Source organism: Marmota marmota, unplaced genomic scaffold, assembly GCF_001458135.2.
Source record: "Marmota marmota marmota unplaced genomic scaffold, marMar, whole genome shotgun sequence".
NCBI lineage: Eukaryota > Metazoa > Chordata > Mammalia > Rodentia > Sciuridae > Marmota > Marmota marmota.
The window spans coordinates 46,442,086-46,460,220 of NW_026000016.1; the positions used below are offsets into that span (position 1 = coordinate 46,442,086).

The following is an 18,135-nucleotide window of genomic DNA, read 5'->3' on the forward strand; positions in this document are numbered from 1 at the left end:
AATCAGTTTGTGACTTTGTTGAGGCTGGTTTTGAACTCATGTTTGTCCTGCCTCAGCCTGGGATTACAGGGCATACCATGGTGCCCAGCAGTTTATGACTTCTGCTAACAGTTCTTTAAGTATATTTATAAACGTATAATTGTTTTGGATTAAACAGATTACATATAGGCAAGAATAAAGATTTTAGTATAGAGTACCCAGGTTCTCACTACCTTGTTATAAAGAAATAAACTTTAAATGTTCTGTTCTTATACATTCAGAGATACCATTATTCAGAATTAACATTCCCTTTTTAAAGTCTTTAACATGTCTGTATCCTTAAACTGTCCTTAATTCTGCAAATTTCTCAATTTACAAAAGGCAGTCAGACCAAATGTATTCTTCTGTATCCCTGTCTGCCAACCTTATTAATTTATCGATCCTGGATATTGAACTTAGGGCATCTCTGTCACTGAGCTACATCCAGCCCTTTTTGGGACACGGTCTCACTAAATTGCTGAGGCTGGCCTTGAACTGGCAATCCTTCAGCCTCAGCTTCCTGAATTTCTGGGATTACAGGCATGCATTGTGCCAGGCCTTGCCAACCTTATTTGATATTCAATAACGTGTTGCTGCCAGTGTAATTATTTTCAATGATAGTGTTTCATTTTATGAATAAGCCAAGATTTATTTTGCCATTCAACAGTTTTAGACCTTTAATTGTTTGCATTATTTTGCTACTACAAGCAGTGCCAATGAACCTTAGCATAAGCCAAGGTTCTCAAGAGCAGGTTCTCTTTGCTTTTCAAGGTGAGTCATGACCCATTAATGAGTTACAAAAACAATTCAGGGGATCAGAACCAGCACCATTTTTTAATGAAGTAACCCAGCATAGATATCAGGTGCATTTTATGTTGTAGTGTTGTTTCATGAAATGTTTGGTTTGGTACGGTGCTGGGGATAGAACCCAGGGTCACATGCATGCTACACATTTGCTCTGTCACTGAGCCACCCACTCCAATCCCATTTCATGAAATATTTGAATGCTATATACATACTCTATGCATGTCCACACAGTGATTCTACCAAGGTACACTTCATCGGTGGCATCCTGTCCACTCTATGTCAACACTAACACTCAATATTAGCCTTTTAAATTTGTGCCTATCTGTCTGGAGTGAAATGGTTTTCTCATTTTGGTTTTAATTTACATTTCCTGGATTACCACTTGAGATTAAGAAACTACCTGTTTGTTGGCATAGGTGGATATTGTTTAAAGGATCATTTGTTTGGTTATACAAACTTGACCCTTGAAGTAAACCCAACTTTATAATTCAAGACTCCCCTTAACTGCCTACATCAGTGGAGAAATTGTTACTACTGGCTTACACTATTGGTGAGCAGCACTCATGTCAGGTTGAATCCATTCACCAAAATACAGAGGGCATGGAATACCTCTTGATGAGACAAACCTAAGCAAGGTAGTTTTAATAAAACCGAACTCTAAGATATGTCCCTATACCTTTGATTTCTCTAATAAAATATCTGTGCAATAAGTAAAGAAAAATAAAGTTGGATTGCAAAGCAGTTGATACTAGGAAGTCAATTAGATTGACAGGAATGTGCCAGATTGTAAAAGCCTATGATTCAAATTGTGCCTCAGCAAAATCAAGAATTTTTATAGTATTAATCCTTTGGAAAATATTTGAGACCACACATGTTAAATCTTCGAATGCCAAGTGTCTGCTGTACTTTCTTTTATTATCATCATAATCTTTGCATCAAGATACATAGCAATGATAGCAGGTTTCTTTTTAAAGCTTAGTATTAAATATTAAATATCTTTCCCCAGTTTAATTTTACATTACTCTGCCAAGAAAAAAAAAATTAAAACTCAAGTTATTTGAAGCCTGGACACACTTCCATGATTAGCCGGGCTATGTAAAAGTTGGTGTCTTATTCTTCCTGCTATGTAAGCAGATCTAGGCCCTAGAAAGATGGGACCAGGTTATAATTGTTTTTGAAAAGTGTGCTACAAAAATGGATGGCCTGTTATAAGCCAAGTTACAAAGTAAGGACAGGGGGTAAGAGAAGGACATTTTCTTTCAGGAAAAAAGAAGAAAACAATTTCTGAAGAGTCCCAGTCCATAATTTTTTCCCAAAATGGTTGAAGAAGGGAGTAAGATCTCAAAATGAGCTTCAAATTACTGTCTCTGTGAGGGAATGGTACTTGTCTTGCCGAGGAGGGTGACTGCCGAGGAAGGGGATGACTATGTTGACCATCCCCACCCTCCCCAGCTAGGGGAAAGGGAATGGAAAGTTTATTGCCCAGTGGCTGTGAAAGTGAGCTGAAGCTTAACTGGTACTGAATTCACTAAGAGGTTTCTTCTAGAAACAGACAACTCAGACTCTTCCTCTCACTTCAGCAAAGAAGTTATTTTTAAAAGCACTTGGGAAGTTCCTCCTCCACCTCAAGGTGGGAAGGCTCAGAGAAGGGAGTCATCAGTACAGCCACCTTCCAGGCCATAACGGAATTCCTGAAGGTTGGAGACCCCATAGAAGTGGACAAAGGCTGCGGCCACCACCAGGACGTGGAAAATCTGATGGGACTGGAACTGCAGGAATAAAAAGAGAACAGCCTTTAGAATACTGGCAAGGAAGAATTAGAAATATATAGGAAAAAGCATTTGTCTTCTCTGCCTAGTTTCAATTTTTTTTTTTTAACATCATAAAAGTAACATTTGTTGTAGAAGAATTCAAAGTCTTTATAGGAGATACACCGAAAAGTTAATATTGGCCACTTGCCCGCAGTGGACATACTATGTATACAAACACACACTAAGTGATCCAAGTCTTTTACCACCTTTTAACTTTAGGCTGGTCACTCACCATCACAGGCCCTACTGGAAAAGTCATTTCTTACCCATATGTCAAACTTTCCCGGAAAGAAGCGCTCAGGAATCCGAGCAGCATAAAGGCCAGCTCCGGTGATGTACATCACAGCCATGAGGAAGAACCAGCCCATCTGGCCCACTGTGGTGGCCTTGACAAAGCCCTCAGCGATAGTAAAGTGCATGGTGGGCACAACACCACTCAAGCCAAGTCCCAGGAACACTCCTGAACAGAGCAGACACGAAACTGTCAAGCAGGAAAACAGCTACTACATGGAAGGCACTCTTGTCCTCCTCTGGAATCCAAATGTTTATGATAAGTAGCTATTTTTTGGTGAAGAGTACATGTTTAAAAGTGTAGCCACAAGATGGGTTCTTATGATCCAGAATGGGAAGAAGGCTGAGTTAGTACTTAAATACCTCATTAATATTCATTATCTATTAAGGAGCCCAGGCAAAAATGATATGTCAAAATCCTGATGGTTGACCTAGGTACAAATCTTAGGTGCCAAGGCTTTAACTGACTCAAGCCGGAAAAGAATAAAATAAGTTTCCCATTAAGAACACAAAAAAGACTTCGGTAACTAAGTAAGAACTCTGACCTCCTGAGTGGAGAGATATACCCACACAAATGAGGCAAGAGCAAGGGAAGAATGGGTACTTCCCCCACAACTACACTCTACATGACTGGGGGCGAGGGACTACCATCCTTTGTAGTACTCTTGTTTAAATACAGTGCTTACCAAATGGTTGGCACTTGCAAGTATTTAATTCTTTTAGTTTAAAACACAGCAGTTATTAAGTCCAAAGAGCCTACAAACTGGTGGTAATTGGTGATGTTGCTGCAAATAACAATCCTCAAAATAAGCAGTGTACACTTGTGTGAGCCCTGCTACTGGGAAGACTGAGGCAGCAGGATCACAAGTTTGAGGGTAGTCTCAAAATAAAGAATACAAAAGGGCTGGGGATATAGCTCAGTGGTACAGCATTTGCTTAGCATGTGGGAGGGCATGGGTTCAATCCCCAGTATTGGAGTGTGTGGGGATTACAAAAAAGAAAATTAAAGAGTGGAAAGAGTGAAAACACAGAGATGTTTGTACTTATAGTTATTGACATTAGTTGTTGACCATGTTAACACTCAAAACATTTTATTCACCAAGTCAGGCATCCCGTTTCCTTAGTAAAATGCTTCTGGTGTTTTCGTTGTAATCCCTTGGTCTGAGTACATTGGACCTGGGTCACTGAAATGACTGTGCTTGCTGTGCTTGCTATATTGTTAGACTGTTTGAAATCAAGTATAAGAGCAGTCACAGCTTTTCTTAGAGATAAGTGACCAGCTGGGTAATGATCTGTTCTAACAGCAAACTTGAAACACTAGTGAAAACTGAAGAAGAAATGAGCTTTGAAAATTCACACATTTTTAAAATGTGTGTGTGTGTGTGTGGGGGGGGGGATTACCAGGATTAAACCTGGGGTACTCTACAACTGAGCTACATCCCAGTCTCCCCATCCCTTTTCAGACAGGGTCTAACTATAGTGTCCAAGCTGGCCCTGAGTTCCAATCCTCCTGCCCAAGTAGGCAGGATTACAGACATATGCCCCCGTGCCTGGCTACATTCACATCATTTTGAAAGTTTCACACACAAATAAGATTTGGGCAGAGTTCTCAAATCTGCCAACCCCAGGGTCCAGGGTTGAGCCAAGTAAGCCCAAGGTTCAAATACCTTTGAGGTCTACACTGTATCTTCCTACTTACCTGCTCTTGTTTGCCGGTGCTTAGGAGTGGCAAACCGGTCCCACTGTGCCACAATGATGGCAGAGATGCCCAGGACACAGACGATGGAGAGGTAGATGAGCCGAGGCTGTGGGGAGCAGTAGAAGGAATAATAGAGCCAGGGGACAAAGCTCCCCATAATCAGTAGAGCAATCCCTGAATAGTCCAGTCTAAAAAGGAGCCACAAAATGCAATGAGTCAGTGAGAGAAATGAAGAATCCCAAGTGGTTCATTTAACTAGTTCTTTCTGTTCTCTACCTGCTCCCAGATCTGAACATTTCTAGTCTCTCCTGACTTTCCATACAGTTAATCCTGTATCCTAGATTAAAATTCCATAAGCTCAAGCACTTCTACTGTATAATAGAAATCTTTAAATGACCCTGCTCACAGAATTCTGTCCCTCTCCCTTAGTTGTAGATACTTGAATTTAGCAGTTCTACCACAATCCAGCATCACACTCAGGAAGGCTCTAAATAGTCTTCCATTCTGACAGAATGATTTCTAAAAACAAAAACCTGAGATTTGGAGTATTATTAAGGCGTACTGTCACTTGTTTTGTTTTAATGGACTTTTTTTTTTTCTTTTTGAGATGGAGTCCAGCTAGGATGCCCAGGTTGACCTCTGATTTCCAGGCTCAAAGACCCTCATGTCTCAGCCTCCCTAGTAGCTGGGACTAGGTCCATACAACTATGCCCAGCATCAATTTTTTTAAAAAATTTTTTTATTTTTTTGGTACTGGGGATTGAACTCAGGGGCACTTGGCCACTAAGTCACATCCCCTGCCCTGTTTTGAATTTTATTTAGAGACAGGGTCTCACTGAGTTGCTTAGCGCCTCACTTTTGCTGAGCCTGCCTTTGAACTCTTGATCCTTCTGTCTCAGTCCCCAGAGCTGCCGATTAAAGGCATGTACCACGGGGCTCAGCAATTTTTTTTTTTAAACAAAGAAAATATATTCTTGTTACTGGTGCTATTAGTAAAAACAAAGGAATCCACTAGCATCCCTACCAAAAACAAAAAGAAGCACACAAATAAAAGAACCTCAGGCTCAGAGTTGGGGAAATAGGGATGGACATGCAGGGCTTCCAAAAATGCCTACGCAGCACAGATAAGCATTAGCAGGAGGAAACATGGACAACTTGTCACGCCCTACTCTGGCTTGGGCAACAGGAAAATAAGCTAGTATGAATGGAAGGTCTTGGAAAATAACCCACTTAAGGTAGTACTGTTCAGGTAGAAAACAGATTCCACAACCGGCTTCATGAAGTGTTTATGAGAAAAGCTTTATCACCTTGCTGTACCCAAGGAAAAGAAAGCTTTTCCTCAAGCAGTCCCAGTCAGCACTGGGATCACAAGAGGTGACAGTGGTGCACACAGTCTTTCCTGCTGTTCTTTCAACTCACTTGGAAAAAGTCCGGGAGACTTTCTCTGAATGACAATAGACAGTGTGGAAGAGCCAGGAGAAGCTGAGGCAGAGCACTGCACCCAAAAAGAACATGCCAAAAACCACTTTCTCCTGAAGAGGGGCCATGAAGTACATATTTGGTCTAAGCATGGTCAAGATTCCCAAAAAGAGAAATAGTACGAAACCTGCAGGAGAGAAAAAGAAAAAGCCTGTGAGGAAAAGGGACACTTTGACAGCTGGTGGTTTTAAATCAGTGAACTATGGGGCTTACTGTAGGAAATGCAGTCACAAATAAAGCCCACTTTCAGGAGAAAGTGGCACTGGTCACACAAACCCAGACAAAAGGACCATTTTTTGGAAATGTTGGCATTTTGTATTTATGGGAAATTAAGAAATAGGAGTCGCCTCCATCTAGAACAGTTCTGCTAAGGATCACAAGAGAACATCTAGGTCCCAGTTTCTTTGACTTAAAGATCAGTGATTAAGAGTCAGTCAAGGTCACTGGTAGTTTAAAGGCACAATTCCAGCTATCAAACAGCCAGAATAATTTTGTTCTTCTTTCCCATGGACAAAGGCTACAACCCCTGAGTTAAGGAGATAAAAAAAAATTGTATTTTTCCCTGTTCAAATCACTTACCAAGCAGATGGGTCCAGATGTTGCCAGTTTCTGTGTGGATGCGGAAGATGCTCTTGAAGCAAGCACGAAAGGAGGGCATGGGTGGTCTGTGGCCATGTAGCAGATAGTCATTGTCCTTCAGCCAGTCAGGAAGTACATCATATGGGATGACCCTCCAACGCCCCTCCCAGACCTAAAATATATACAATGTTTCTAGGAAAGGCTCTAGAGAACCCTAGCCTCCCTGCTGCCAAGTAGATAGTGAAAGACAATCAGTCCAGAAGGATGCCAGTCAGGCTTTGGATGGTTCCAGGTCCCGGTGGGAAACCTGCCTGGATCAGAAGATACTCAAGACATAGCACAAATGGGGCTAGAGAGTACTAACCCATATTTTGACAACTTAAAAAAAAATTCCTTTGTCCTTATTTCTATTTTTTAAAATATATTTTTAGTTGTAAATGGACACAATACCTTACTTATTTATGTTATGTGGTGCTGAGGATCAAACCCAGTGCCTCATGTGTGCTAGGCAAATGTTCTACCACTGAGCCACAAATCCAGCCCCTGTCCTTATTTCTTGTGGTTTATCTGAACATGCCTCAGCTAAGTATTTTCCAACTCTTAAAGAAAATATAGTATATATCCTCCTTTTGGCTTCTTGCAATTTCAAAATACAGTGAATAAAAAACAAAGAAATTATAGATAAGGGTTTTAAATACACATAGATCCCTTTTTCTCCAGGAAGTCTGCTCCATCCTTTCCTACAACTAAATTCTAAGTTCTTACTTGGCTGGGACTATATCTTTACAGAGTAGGGTTCTTAATTTAGGATCCATGCATAATACACAGAATCTAGGAAGTAGACAGAAACTTGGATGGGCAAAAGTATCTGTATTCTCATTTATCTATAATTAAATTTAGTGGGCCCCTCAATTATAAAAGTACGCAGAAGATCTCAGTAGTATTAGCAGAAGTTGTGACTGTTACCAATAGAAATCATATTTTCAGGTTAGGACTGCCTCAGTAGTAGAGTGCTTGCCTAGCATGCACAAAGCCCTGGGTTCTATCCCCAGCACAACACAAAACAAACATATAAAGGAAAAAACCTAGATATTTTCATATACTCATTTGCAGAGATTTCAAAGTTTTCTACTCATCATTACTCAGAAATTACAAATTTTAAGAAAACGTGTTAGGATTTATCATTAACACATATTTAAGGTGTTATAAAGGAACCCATGTTACTATATCATTTAAATATTTTGATGACTGCAAAAGGGATCCATAGCAAAAGAAAGTCAAAACTCTCTATTTTAGACTATGTTTTGAACAAGGTCCACTGCAGTATGCAGTAAACATTCAGCCAGTCTTCACCTCAACCAAAAAAAAAAAAGACGCACCCACAGGAATACAAGCCCTTCAGCCCCAGACAAACTTGCCAGCTGGAAACATCCCAGACAGTCCTGCTGACACCCTCCCCATCCCCACTTCCAGGATGAAAGCTCCAGGCTGCACCTTATATACGAACTCCTCCATCTTCTCCATGGCATGGTGGGCCTGCAGGGGAAGTGTCAGTACCCGTACCTCCTCCTCTTCTTCCTGGGGCACTGGGCATGTTTGTTCTTCTTCAGCCTGAAGGAAAACAACAAACAAAATCCAGGCATAATCTCATAGAGTGTACTACTCCTTGGTCAGGGAGATCCACAGACACCCAAACTCAACCCGTTCTGCCCAGCCGTTCTCCTACACAAGTACCTTGTGCCGCTTCTCCAAAAGCATGTTTGTTGAGTTTACAATATTGTAGTTTGAGGCTTATTAATGTTTCATAAATGTTGGAGTGAGAGAGTTCTATTCTGCATACAGGAGGGTAGACTCTAAGAGCCTAGCATAGGAGGGACTCAAGATTAGCACACCACCCTAGATGTTCTTTATCTGAATGACCCGTCCTGTTCTCTAGGACAAGTGGTTCTCAACTTTCCCCAATTTCCCAAATAGTTCTTTCTTCCATTCGACCAAGTTTTCAAAACAATGAAAAAGATAAAGAGTCTCAGAGATTTCCCTAACAAGAATTGTATTCATAGTTTGTTCACCAACTCTAGGGATGCTATCTTGGCTGTAACTTTGTATCCACAGCAGCTCCCAGGAGCCTGGGGCCTCAGAACTGGTTACTCACCAAACAGCAGTTCTGACTCCCGAGGGCAACTGAGTGCACCCGGGAGGGCATTTGCCTATATAGGAGACCTTTCTCCCCTAGGGCTCCAGACCATGGAGATGGGAAGCCTGGCAGCGCAATTCCTTCTCTGGACTATACTTGCTTACTCTATCTTTCCGGATGAAGGTCCCTGTAAGTACTGGGTGTCTCTTAGATTTTGTGATGCAGATTCTGCCTTGCCTCCCCCAATACTCTTTCATCCTAAGGAACAAAGTCCTTGGATTTATTCAATGCAATGTTATTCCAATTTTACACAGGCCTAATGGGAAGACATTTCCCAATGTCTTTACAGCTGAATAGAACTATGTAACAAAGTTCTGGCCTATGTGTTGTGAAGTCCTTCGTGTTACTCTCATTTAAAAGAAAAGAATGGTCCCTTCTCCTCCTGTATGGTGGGGAGGTGTGATTCATTACTCCCATATCCTTTTATTTGAGAGAGATTCCTAACTTGTCAAAGCTATAGGGTTTTTGTTTGATACATAAAGTCAAATCTATCCTGTCTCCTACATTCACTTACTGATTTCATATTAGATTTCAGGCCTTATGCTGTGTACTTTTTTTTTTTTTTAAACCCTAACATGTTGCCAGGATGATTCTTTTTAAAGATATTTTTTAGTTGTCAATGAACCTTTATTTTATTTGTTTATATGCAGTGCTGAGAATTGAACCCAGTGCCTCACATATGGTAGACCAGTGCTCTACCACTAAGCCACAACCCCAGCTCATGCTATGTACTTTTGGGGAGTGAAATTCCCAAAGCCTATAGTGGGGAAAACAGCTAAAAAGATACTTATTATGGTTTTTTTAAGGAAGGAAGTGTAGGTTTTTTTTTTTTTTTTTTTTTTTGGTACTGGGGATTAAACTTAGGGGTACTTGGCCACTGAACCACATCCCCAGTCCTATTTTTTGTATTTTATTTAGACCCAGGGTCTCACTGAGTTTCTTAGTGCCTCATCGTTGCTGAGGCTGGCTTTGAACTAGTGATCCTCCTATCTTAGCCTCCAGAGCCACTGTGACTATAAGCATGGGCCACCACGTCTGGCTGGAAGGGTAGATCTTAAGAAATAAACTGACAGCCAGGCGTGGTGGTGTATGCTTATGATCCTAGCAACTTGGGGAGGCTGAGGCAGAAAGATTTCATGTTCAAAGCCATGCAATTTTGCTTCAGCAAAATAGCAAAGCCCTGTCTTAAGAAAAGAAAGAGACCGACAAATGTGAGGAGAGACCTTGGTCAAGGAAGGACTCCTGGGAAGATGCCTTACCTTGTTTGGGTTGGCAATTACCCGCTTGCCCTTCTCTTCTAGCAGGGGTCCCAGTTCAGCCAGTTCCACTGAGTCAGTTTCCCTGTTACTGGCAGGAGCCCCGTTGCCCTGTGCCACCACAGATCCTTTGTGGGAAGACATCTGGCTGGTACCTCAGTACCCTGCAGCTTCAGCTTGGGAAAAGGCTGGGGTCTCTCAGCCCCAGGGGGCAGAGATCTCCCTGTGATGGCAAACACTAAAAGCAAACACAAATATAAAGGGTGCTGACAATGTATTCCTTTTACAGTTTCACTTCTATCATTCAATACTGAGTAAAACACAGCTAATTAGTCTATACCCTGTCTCCAATTGTAGAGGCTAGTTCACTTAAACAAAATCTATTCCTTATCCTCTCTTTAATATCACCCTTTACCCAAAACCTCATCCATTTTACTGATGAAGCCAAAAATAACCCATCTTGTTGCTTGTCTTCACAGGACCTATGATCACTGTACCAAATTGCTGCTACAGAGAATCAGGTTCTGGCCCTAAGGTCCCTCCCACAGGTATGGAGCCCATTAGATGAATCTTGCCTATCATTTCCCAAACTCATACTAAAGCAGGTCTAGGTCTGAGACTGAGGAACATAAAATAGGAAGCCAACACCTGGCTACAACTAGTACAAGACCATCCGGGCTTAGAAATGAATTTAATGCCCAGTGAACTTGGTGGGACTACAAAAATGCACAAGTAAAAGTGCCTTGCACACAAAAGGAATTGTTGAAGGACGGATATTCAGTGGCTTATTTCTCTTCACGATCTACTAATTCTATCTCAGGATTATAGCCTGGGTAACACTTGTATAACAAGCTTTCATTGCATCTATCCTTAAGGCAGACAGTAACTTACCTGGAAGCAGGAAGCTGAAGACAAGGAGGCTGCCCCAAGTTTGCCCTTTGTTACACACACACCTCATAACCAGCTTGACAAAAGCTTGTCCCAGTCACCACAGTCCATAATCTAAACCCCACTCAAATTACTTTTCCAGAAACTAGACACAGGCTCACAGGTCCTTTAGGAAAACCAGAGAAACCCTGACTTCAGTTTTCTAGGAAAAGTCTCAGAAACATTAGGTTTTCCTGAGTTAGACTTCAGGTAGTGATCTTTAATGAGGCCTGAGAAAACTGGGGGACAGTTTCTAAAGATTTCTATGTTGTAAATTACTAGTTCTTCTCTCCTCCCTCCTAGAGACAATGGACTATTACACACAGTAATAGCTGTAGCCAGAATATTAGCATTTTCTTATACTGCTTACTCAAGCCCCAATAGCCACAGGGCAATGCAGAGAGGGCCTAGAGTGAGATGCATTATGGTAATGGTAGAAACTTAAGCTTAGGGAGCCCAGCTCTATCATGCTGGGAAGTAAACATGACTTTGTTCCCACTGTGTACATTATACCACCCATAGCTGCTCACTATATGTATAAACATCTTTGACATCTTACACTAGTTTTTATCAAAGAGTAATCACAATTCCTTATCAGGGATTACAATTGGGTATATGTAGTCAGGTGTGATTTTAGGTGTCAACCTAACTGGTTTAAGGGAAACCCAGATAGCTGGTAAAGCATTATTTATGGGTACATCTCTGGCATTTGAATTAGTTAGATCTGAGTATGGAAGATCTGGCTCCCACTCAATGCAAGTAGACATTATCTAATCAGAACAAAAAGGGAGATGAATTTTCTCTCTCAGAGCTGGGACACATTTCTTCTCCTGTCCTTGGACATCAAGAACTCCAGTTCTATGGCCTTTGGACTCTGGGACCTGCAACCGTATCACCTGGTTCTGAGGTCCTTGGACTTGGACTGAACCATGCTACTGGCTTCCTGGTTCTCTAGCTTGCAGACAGCCTATTATGGGAGTCAGCCCCCATAATCATGTGAGCCAGTTCCCCTACAAATCCCCTTTCATCTATCTGCCTGCCTATCTATCTGCTTTTAATTCTTTCTGGAGAAACCTGACTAATACTTCAATTGGTCCTCAGATATGGCAAGCCTCAAATTTCAGAACAGCCACATGTCATGTTATGCTAACCCATAAACACAGCTGAAAGCAACAGACAAATCTAGTCCAGGAGACAAAAACAATAACTCACTGTACAGCAGATCTTTATGTGGTGTCAACATATAGACAGTTCCTCTTCCTTTGAGTGTGCAAGACTCTGACAAGAGGGCTGCCAGCATGCAGACACAGAGAACAATTGAGCTCAAGGAGAACAGGAAACAGGAGGCCCCTGAAAACCTCAGGATAGGCAACCCACGTGAGAAGACACATTGGGAAATCTTTTTCAACATCTGACCTCAAAACAGTTCCTCAAAGTTAAGTACTACTGAATAAACAGCTTTACTAAGAAATAATTTAAGCTTAGTAGTGGTGCACACCTGTAATTCCAGTGATGTGGGAGGCTGAGGAAGTTTGCAAATTCAAGGCCCACCTGGGCAACTTAGTGAGACCTTGTCTCAAAATCAAAAATAGAAATGATGGGGATGGGGTTGTGGCTGTGGCTCAGTGGTAAAGCGCCTGCCTTGCATGTGTGGGGTACTGGGTTTGATTTTCAGCAACACATAAAAATAAATAACTAAGGATATTGTGTCCACCTACAACCAGAATTTTTTTTTTTTTTTTAAATGATGGTGGGGGCAGGCAAGCTGGGGATATAGCTCAGTTGGTAGACTGCTTGCCTCACGTGCACAATGCCTTGGGTTCAATCCCCTGCACTGCCAGGAAAAAAAAAATGATGAAGATGTAGCTCGATGGTAGAGTGCCTTTGGTTCAATCCTCAGTACTACTACTACTACTACTACTAATTTTTTATAACATTGAGCAAAAAATACAAATAGCTTTGGGCACCTTGGAGATGTCTGAGAAGAAAAGCAGACAGTGTAGAATACTGCTACCAATAATTTAGAGTAGGCTACAAGGGCAGAAGCAAAACAAAACAAAATCCCTTAGTATGTAGACTACAAAAATAATACATATCCATAATTTTTGGTCAGAACCCATATTTCAAAATGAATGAGTGAATGAATGGGGCAAATCCGAGCCAATAAGCACATGCCTTAGCTTCTTGCCACTAGCTAAGGTTTGTGCACTTTTTCTTAAGCTGTGGGGCTTTCTCTTATCCCTTTCCCCAGAGTTAGCAAACATAGTCATTGAATATTTAACAAACATATTTAGTCGTATCCACTAAGACATTCTAAGGTTCTGTACAAAATACAAAGTTGAATAAGTTATGTCATCGTCTTCAAAGAACTTTTAATTCAATGGCATAAGGTAGTTCATGATATTTCCAAATTAAGTGATACAAGACATTGCTCCAGGAGGACAGTGAAAGAACATAATCCCTCAACTTGAATGGTGTCACATGGTGCTACACTAGACTTAGTGTGTATGTATTTTACTAGAGGCAGTGAGAATAATATAGACAAACTTTTAAGCTGGACAATTAGGCTCCAAAGATCAGAAGCAGAATCCAGCTTGGTAGTCTTACTAATTTCCTCATTTGATCTGAAAAGTTTTTATATCCTCAAGTCTCTTATAGTCACCATTGAAGTTTTTTCTTTTTTCAGTCCAAATCACTTGCTATTAAGAAAAATTCTTCTGATTCCCTCCAACTCTTCCATCACTAGCTCCTATACCACCCCACCCCATCTTCTAGACCCAGAGCCAGCAAACCTAACAGACACCCCAACTCATAAACCAGCCATCAGCTACAACTCATATAAAAATATATCATCATGCATTAAAGTACATACAATGGAGGTCAATGGAGATCACGTCATCATAGTGAGCAAAAAGTCCATTGTCCAGTTTGGTCTTCTAAACTGTAGCAACACAGAGACAGGAAAGGGAGAGATAGGGATCGGAGGTCTGGCAAGAAAGAAGAGCAAGTAATACTAGGCCCTAAAAATAGCACTTCTATAAGGTTGACCACTTGCAAGCAACTGGGAATTACAAGAAGTGTTTTAGTCTATTATATAAAATCAGCACAAACCCTACAGTATTCGACTGATTCTGAGTGACTCAGAAAAGCCAAAATGTACTTCAACTTTCTGCCAGCTTTCTATCTCCTCAGGTGTTTAGGAGGAAACACCTTTCTTCTCAAACTAGCCACACCCAGCACAACAAATTATAATTGAGCCAAACTCCATCAAGTGCATTTTTGATGGGATTTCTTCAACTCAAGCTAATAAACCTTAACCACTAAGCTTTCCAACTGGATAAACCCAGGATATTAAAAAGTAAAGCTGTGGAAGCAGGGAGGTGTTTGTGCTCTTACAAATAAGATAATCCTGTGCCAAACCTGAGGAAAAGGTTGATTCTTAATCACCGGCTAGAGAGTTATTTCCCCTACAAGTGTTTGGAGACATTTATTCTATGAAACAATTTCCAACTATGACACACATTCTCCTTGGTTTTGACTCAAGCTTTTATGAGGTTTTATCTGGAGTTTCTGGACCCTTAGAGACTCTGTGGGGAGGCTCTCCAGTAGCATGATTCTCACTGTTCTCACCAGTCTAGCAGTATAGAGAAATCCATCTTCTCCTTTCTGAAGGGGAAAAATGAGTCAAGGCAAAGACCTATTTGAAAGTATGGAACTGCAATAATGAAGTCTCAGCTCTTCTATTTGATGCCAAGTGTCAGCAACTTAGAATCTGAAGGGAAAAATCACAGTAACTTCCTTTGTAGTTCTCTTCTTGTTAAAGCTATCCCAACAGAAGAGGTCTTTTCCGTCCCAACAGAGACAGATAAACTTTCCTAATGACGCATAACCAACAGAACAAAACAAAATAAAAAAATCACCATACAGGCATATGAGGGATGTTCATGCCAGCCTGTTTTCAATACCAACTTTCAAGTACATCATAGATACATGGTCAATACAGTTACAAAACAGCATTCAATTTATTTCATGTACCCCAGAAACTCTAATTAAACAAAAGCAAACTAGGTGCATGCCTAAAAACCAATCACTTGGAACTGGTTTGGTAAGAGGGCACTTTCAAGGACCTTTTCAATCCAAAATTACTACAAACTTTATAAACATTACTCATGCTCCCAACTTTTATGAGCAGTAAAAGGGAATTAAATCTGAGCACACTGAGGAACAAAAACCTGTAAATGACATTAGGGACAAACGAACATTAAGGACAAAATGTAACAACTTTGATGAGTACCACCACCAGAAAAAAAAAAAAAAAAAAAAAAAAACCACCCTAACTAACAAAGCCTCTAGCTATGAAGATGACTATTAAGTTCACCAGAATGATCTCACCTAGATGGGACAGGATAATTTAGTAGAGTGTTAAGATTTTCAGTCTGACTTTATACTACAGTAGTCAAAGAAAATTTCCTAGGGAAACAGAGAACAAATTTACTAGCCTAGAAAGAAGGGCAAATTCTTTTCTTTATTAATCTGAGACTACACTGGTTAATACAATATATATGATGTGGTTACAGAGAAAAGGCAAACAGAGGAGTCAGAAGCTTGAAGGAGCTGCTGACTTCCATTTTAAGAGGGGGAAATAATGGTTGTTTTCTTATAACACCACTACCAGACTAAGTTTTGTGGAAGGATATTTTTTTGGGGGGGCGGGGTGCCAGGGATTGATCCCAGGGGCTCTTAACCACAAAGCCACATCCCCAGCCCTTTTTATATTTTATTAGAGATAGGGTCTTGCTGAATTTCTTAGGGCCTCGCTAAGTTGCTGAGGCTGGGTTTGAACTTGAGATACTTCTGCCTCAGCCTCCAGAGATGCTGGGATTACTGGCATTTGCCACTGCACCCAGCTTTGTGGAAGGATTTTTAAAAAGGGTCTTGATAAGTAAAGATGGAAGCAGGGCATTCCAGGAGGGTACACAATGTAAACAAGGGCAGGAAAGAACACAGCCCCTAAGACACGAATAATTCACTTTTCCATAAGGGAGTTTTAGGTAAAATGAGGCCAGACTGAAGAAACTGAAGATAGCCTAAAAGCCTGCTTATGATGGTATTCTTTATCCATTAGCAATGGGGAGTGAGCCTTGTTGCTTCCTGTTAGTTTTCTAAGATTCTCTCCTACTTATAGGCAAAGTGGTCACTTATTTATTTATTTACTCCCTAGGAATCATGTCATTTCCTGACCACTGAGAACAAAATGTTTTCGGGTTCTACTCTGTAATTAGATAATTTTGTAAAGGTCTATGTTAAGATGGACTTCCACAGATATCCCCAATTTTAAGAGTGAGTCCCCAAGTACCAACCACACTATGGGTCCATAGAAATTACTCCTAGAATAAAGAAATTTAGTGGCTGCAAGCCGGGAACCCTGACATTGCAATCTGTGCAATCTGTTTAGCGCCACCCTGTCTAAATTCCTGGCAGTGAACAGATACTATAAAATCTCAGGAACAGTGGTTGCACCATCATACCCTAACCAGCCACTATCAAAAGAGAAAAGCAGTGGACAGACCCCATTATTACTTCAGCTTAGAAAAGAACCAACCATCTCCATCCTCTTTTGATCGAAGACAGCAGCCTAAATATTCACCGTGGTGCTTCCTAATCTATCTTCCAAATACTTGAGGGAAATGCTATGGTTAATTTAGTAGAGTACCAAGGCCTCCTTTTGCTCCGCTGACACCAGAAACTGTAAACCCAAATTCTTCCTGTCAATTTCCTATACTCCCACGAAGCACCAGAAACGGAGGGAAAGCACTTATCTATTTTACTTTCGTAAACACCAAGGGCGTGAAGACCCCAATTCAGCCTACATCAATCCTAGATTTCTGAGAGAATGAAATTTCGTTTCCCCAAAGTAGTTTGGATTTTGCTCACATTTCAGCTTTTAGGGTTACCTTACGACAACTGTCCACCAATCTCCGCCCCCCGACCACATCAAGATGAGAGTACTGTCAGGTCTGACTCGCCGAAGACTAGAGGTCTGGGAGCCTTACGCTCCCGCGGCCACCCAGGGCGGGTGGGTGCTCCCGGCTGAGAGTGGAGGAGGTTCTGCAACCCAGGCCCGCACCCCCACTCGCAGGCTCAGCTTTGGTCGTCTGGTAGCGACTAGGGCCGGAACCCGGGCGTCCCAACCCCCGTGGGGTTGAGGACACAGCACTCACCAGGGATGCCGGGCGCCGGGGGACAGCTGGGCACGAGCAGCCCACCCGCTCCGGGGCTGCGGATTTGGAGGCCGCCTCGCAGGCGGCGCGCAGTGGGAGGGGCCGGAAAATTTTACCAGCCCGACCGCNCCGGGGACCCTGGGGACCTCGAGGCGGGCTACTTCGCGGCTGTCCCCTTCTCAGGCCTGGGCTCGGGCGGCCGGAGTCCGCGCGCAGGCCGAGTCCCCGCCCACCGGCCAGCCCCGAGGAAACTTACGGCCGGGTGGGCAGGCTCTGCTGGGGGCCGCGGTCCCCCAGCTACATCCCGCGGCACTGGAGGCGGCCTGCGGCCGAGCGGCCCGGGATATTCAGCGCCTTCCCAGCGCCGGAAGGGGCGCGCGACCACACGGCGTCACCTCCGCAGCCGCGTCACCTCCTCGAGGCTCTATCTCGCCCCCTCCAATCCCAGGCATTCCTCCCAGTGTCCCAATCGCGGGCCGGCTCCCTAGGCCCCGCCCCACGGGCCCGCCTTCCCGGAGGGGCCCACCTCCCGACTCTGCTCCAATCGCTCACGCCGACCGCCCGCAGCTTGGCGCTCGCGCGGTCCAATTGCAGACCCTACCTCGCCGGGCTCCAACGGCGGCGCGTGATGGAGAAGCAATTCCAGAGAATTAGACCGTACCCTGGGAAGGAATGCATAATTTCCTATCAAACGCCTTGTCTAGGACGAGAAATAACTTACATCTTTCCTATTTTCAACGCCTATCGTTTCATCTCCGGAACAGTTCTTAATACCTCTCGAGTCTCGTGGTTTCCTCCTCCCTACCCACTTCCTTGTGCCAGGCGCTGAGCTAGACTTTTGTTTTGGCTCCTA

The 18,135-nt window shown here is 42.5% G+C and overlaps 2 protein-coding genes across 7 annotated transcripts in view; both read right to left on the reverse strand.

The window, feature by feature from the left end:
* Klhl12 (kelch like family member 12) overlaps positions 1 to 17,167 on the reverse strand; it is a 52,467-nt gene extending 35,300 nt beyond the window's left edge. The window contains exon 1 of the mRNA XM_048809706.1: positions 17,112 to 17,167. The gene's annotated coding sequence lies outside the window, so the exon portion shown is untranslated. The remainder of the gene's footprint in view (positions 1 to 17,111) is intronic.
* Positions 1,707 to 17,753, reverse strand: Adipor1 (adiponectin receptor 1). 6 transcript variants are annotated; one of them, XM_015483859.2, is made up of 9 exons: positions 17,539 to 17,753; positions 13,934 to 14,002; positions 10,138 to 10,372; positions 8,179 to 8,295; positions 6,685 to 6,856; positions 6,046 to 6,232; positions 4,627 to 4,814; positions 2,903 to 3,096; positions 1,707 to 2,594 (listed from the first exon to the last, which is right to left on the reverse strand). In XM_015483859.2, exons 3-9 carry the CDS (start codon positions 10,276 to 10,278, stop codon positions 2,466 to 2,468), a joined length of 1,128 nt encoding a protein of 375 aa, XP_015339345.1. In that variant the 5' UTR covers positions 10,279 to 10,372; positions 13,934 to 14,002; positions 17,539 to 17,753; the 3' UTR covers positions 1,707 to 2,465. The 6 variants fall into 6 exon arrangements, with proteins under 6 accessions (XP_015339345.1, XP_015339346.1, XP_015339340.1 ...); XM_015483860.2 differs by having other exon boundaries at positions 17,283 to 17,713; XM_015483854.2 differs by lacking the exon at positions 13,934 to 14,002 and having other exon boundaries at positions 17,539 to 17,713.
* Between the last annotated feature and the right edge of the window lie 382 nt (positions 17,754 to 18,135).

Bases quoted from the DNA above. Each gene is read 5' to 3' on its own strand.
- Adipor1 (XM_015483859.2), bottom strand. From the start codon at position 10,278: ATGTCTTCCCACAAAGGATCTGTGGTGGCACAGGGCAACGGGGCTCCT. The intron at 8,296-10,137 runs GTAAGGCATCTT...GTTTTCCTTCAG, and splicing joins TAATTGCCAACCCAAACAAG to GCTGAAGAAGAACAAACATG. The intron at 6,857-8,178 runs GTGCAGCCTGGA...TATATATTTTAG, and splicing joins TGGAGGAGTTCGTATATAAG to GTCTGGGAGGGGCGTTGGAG.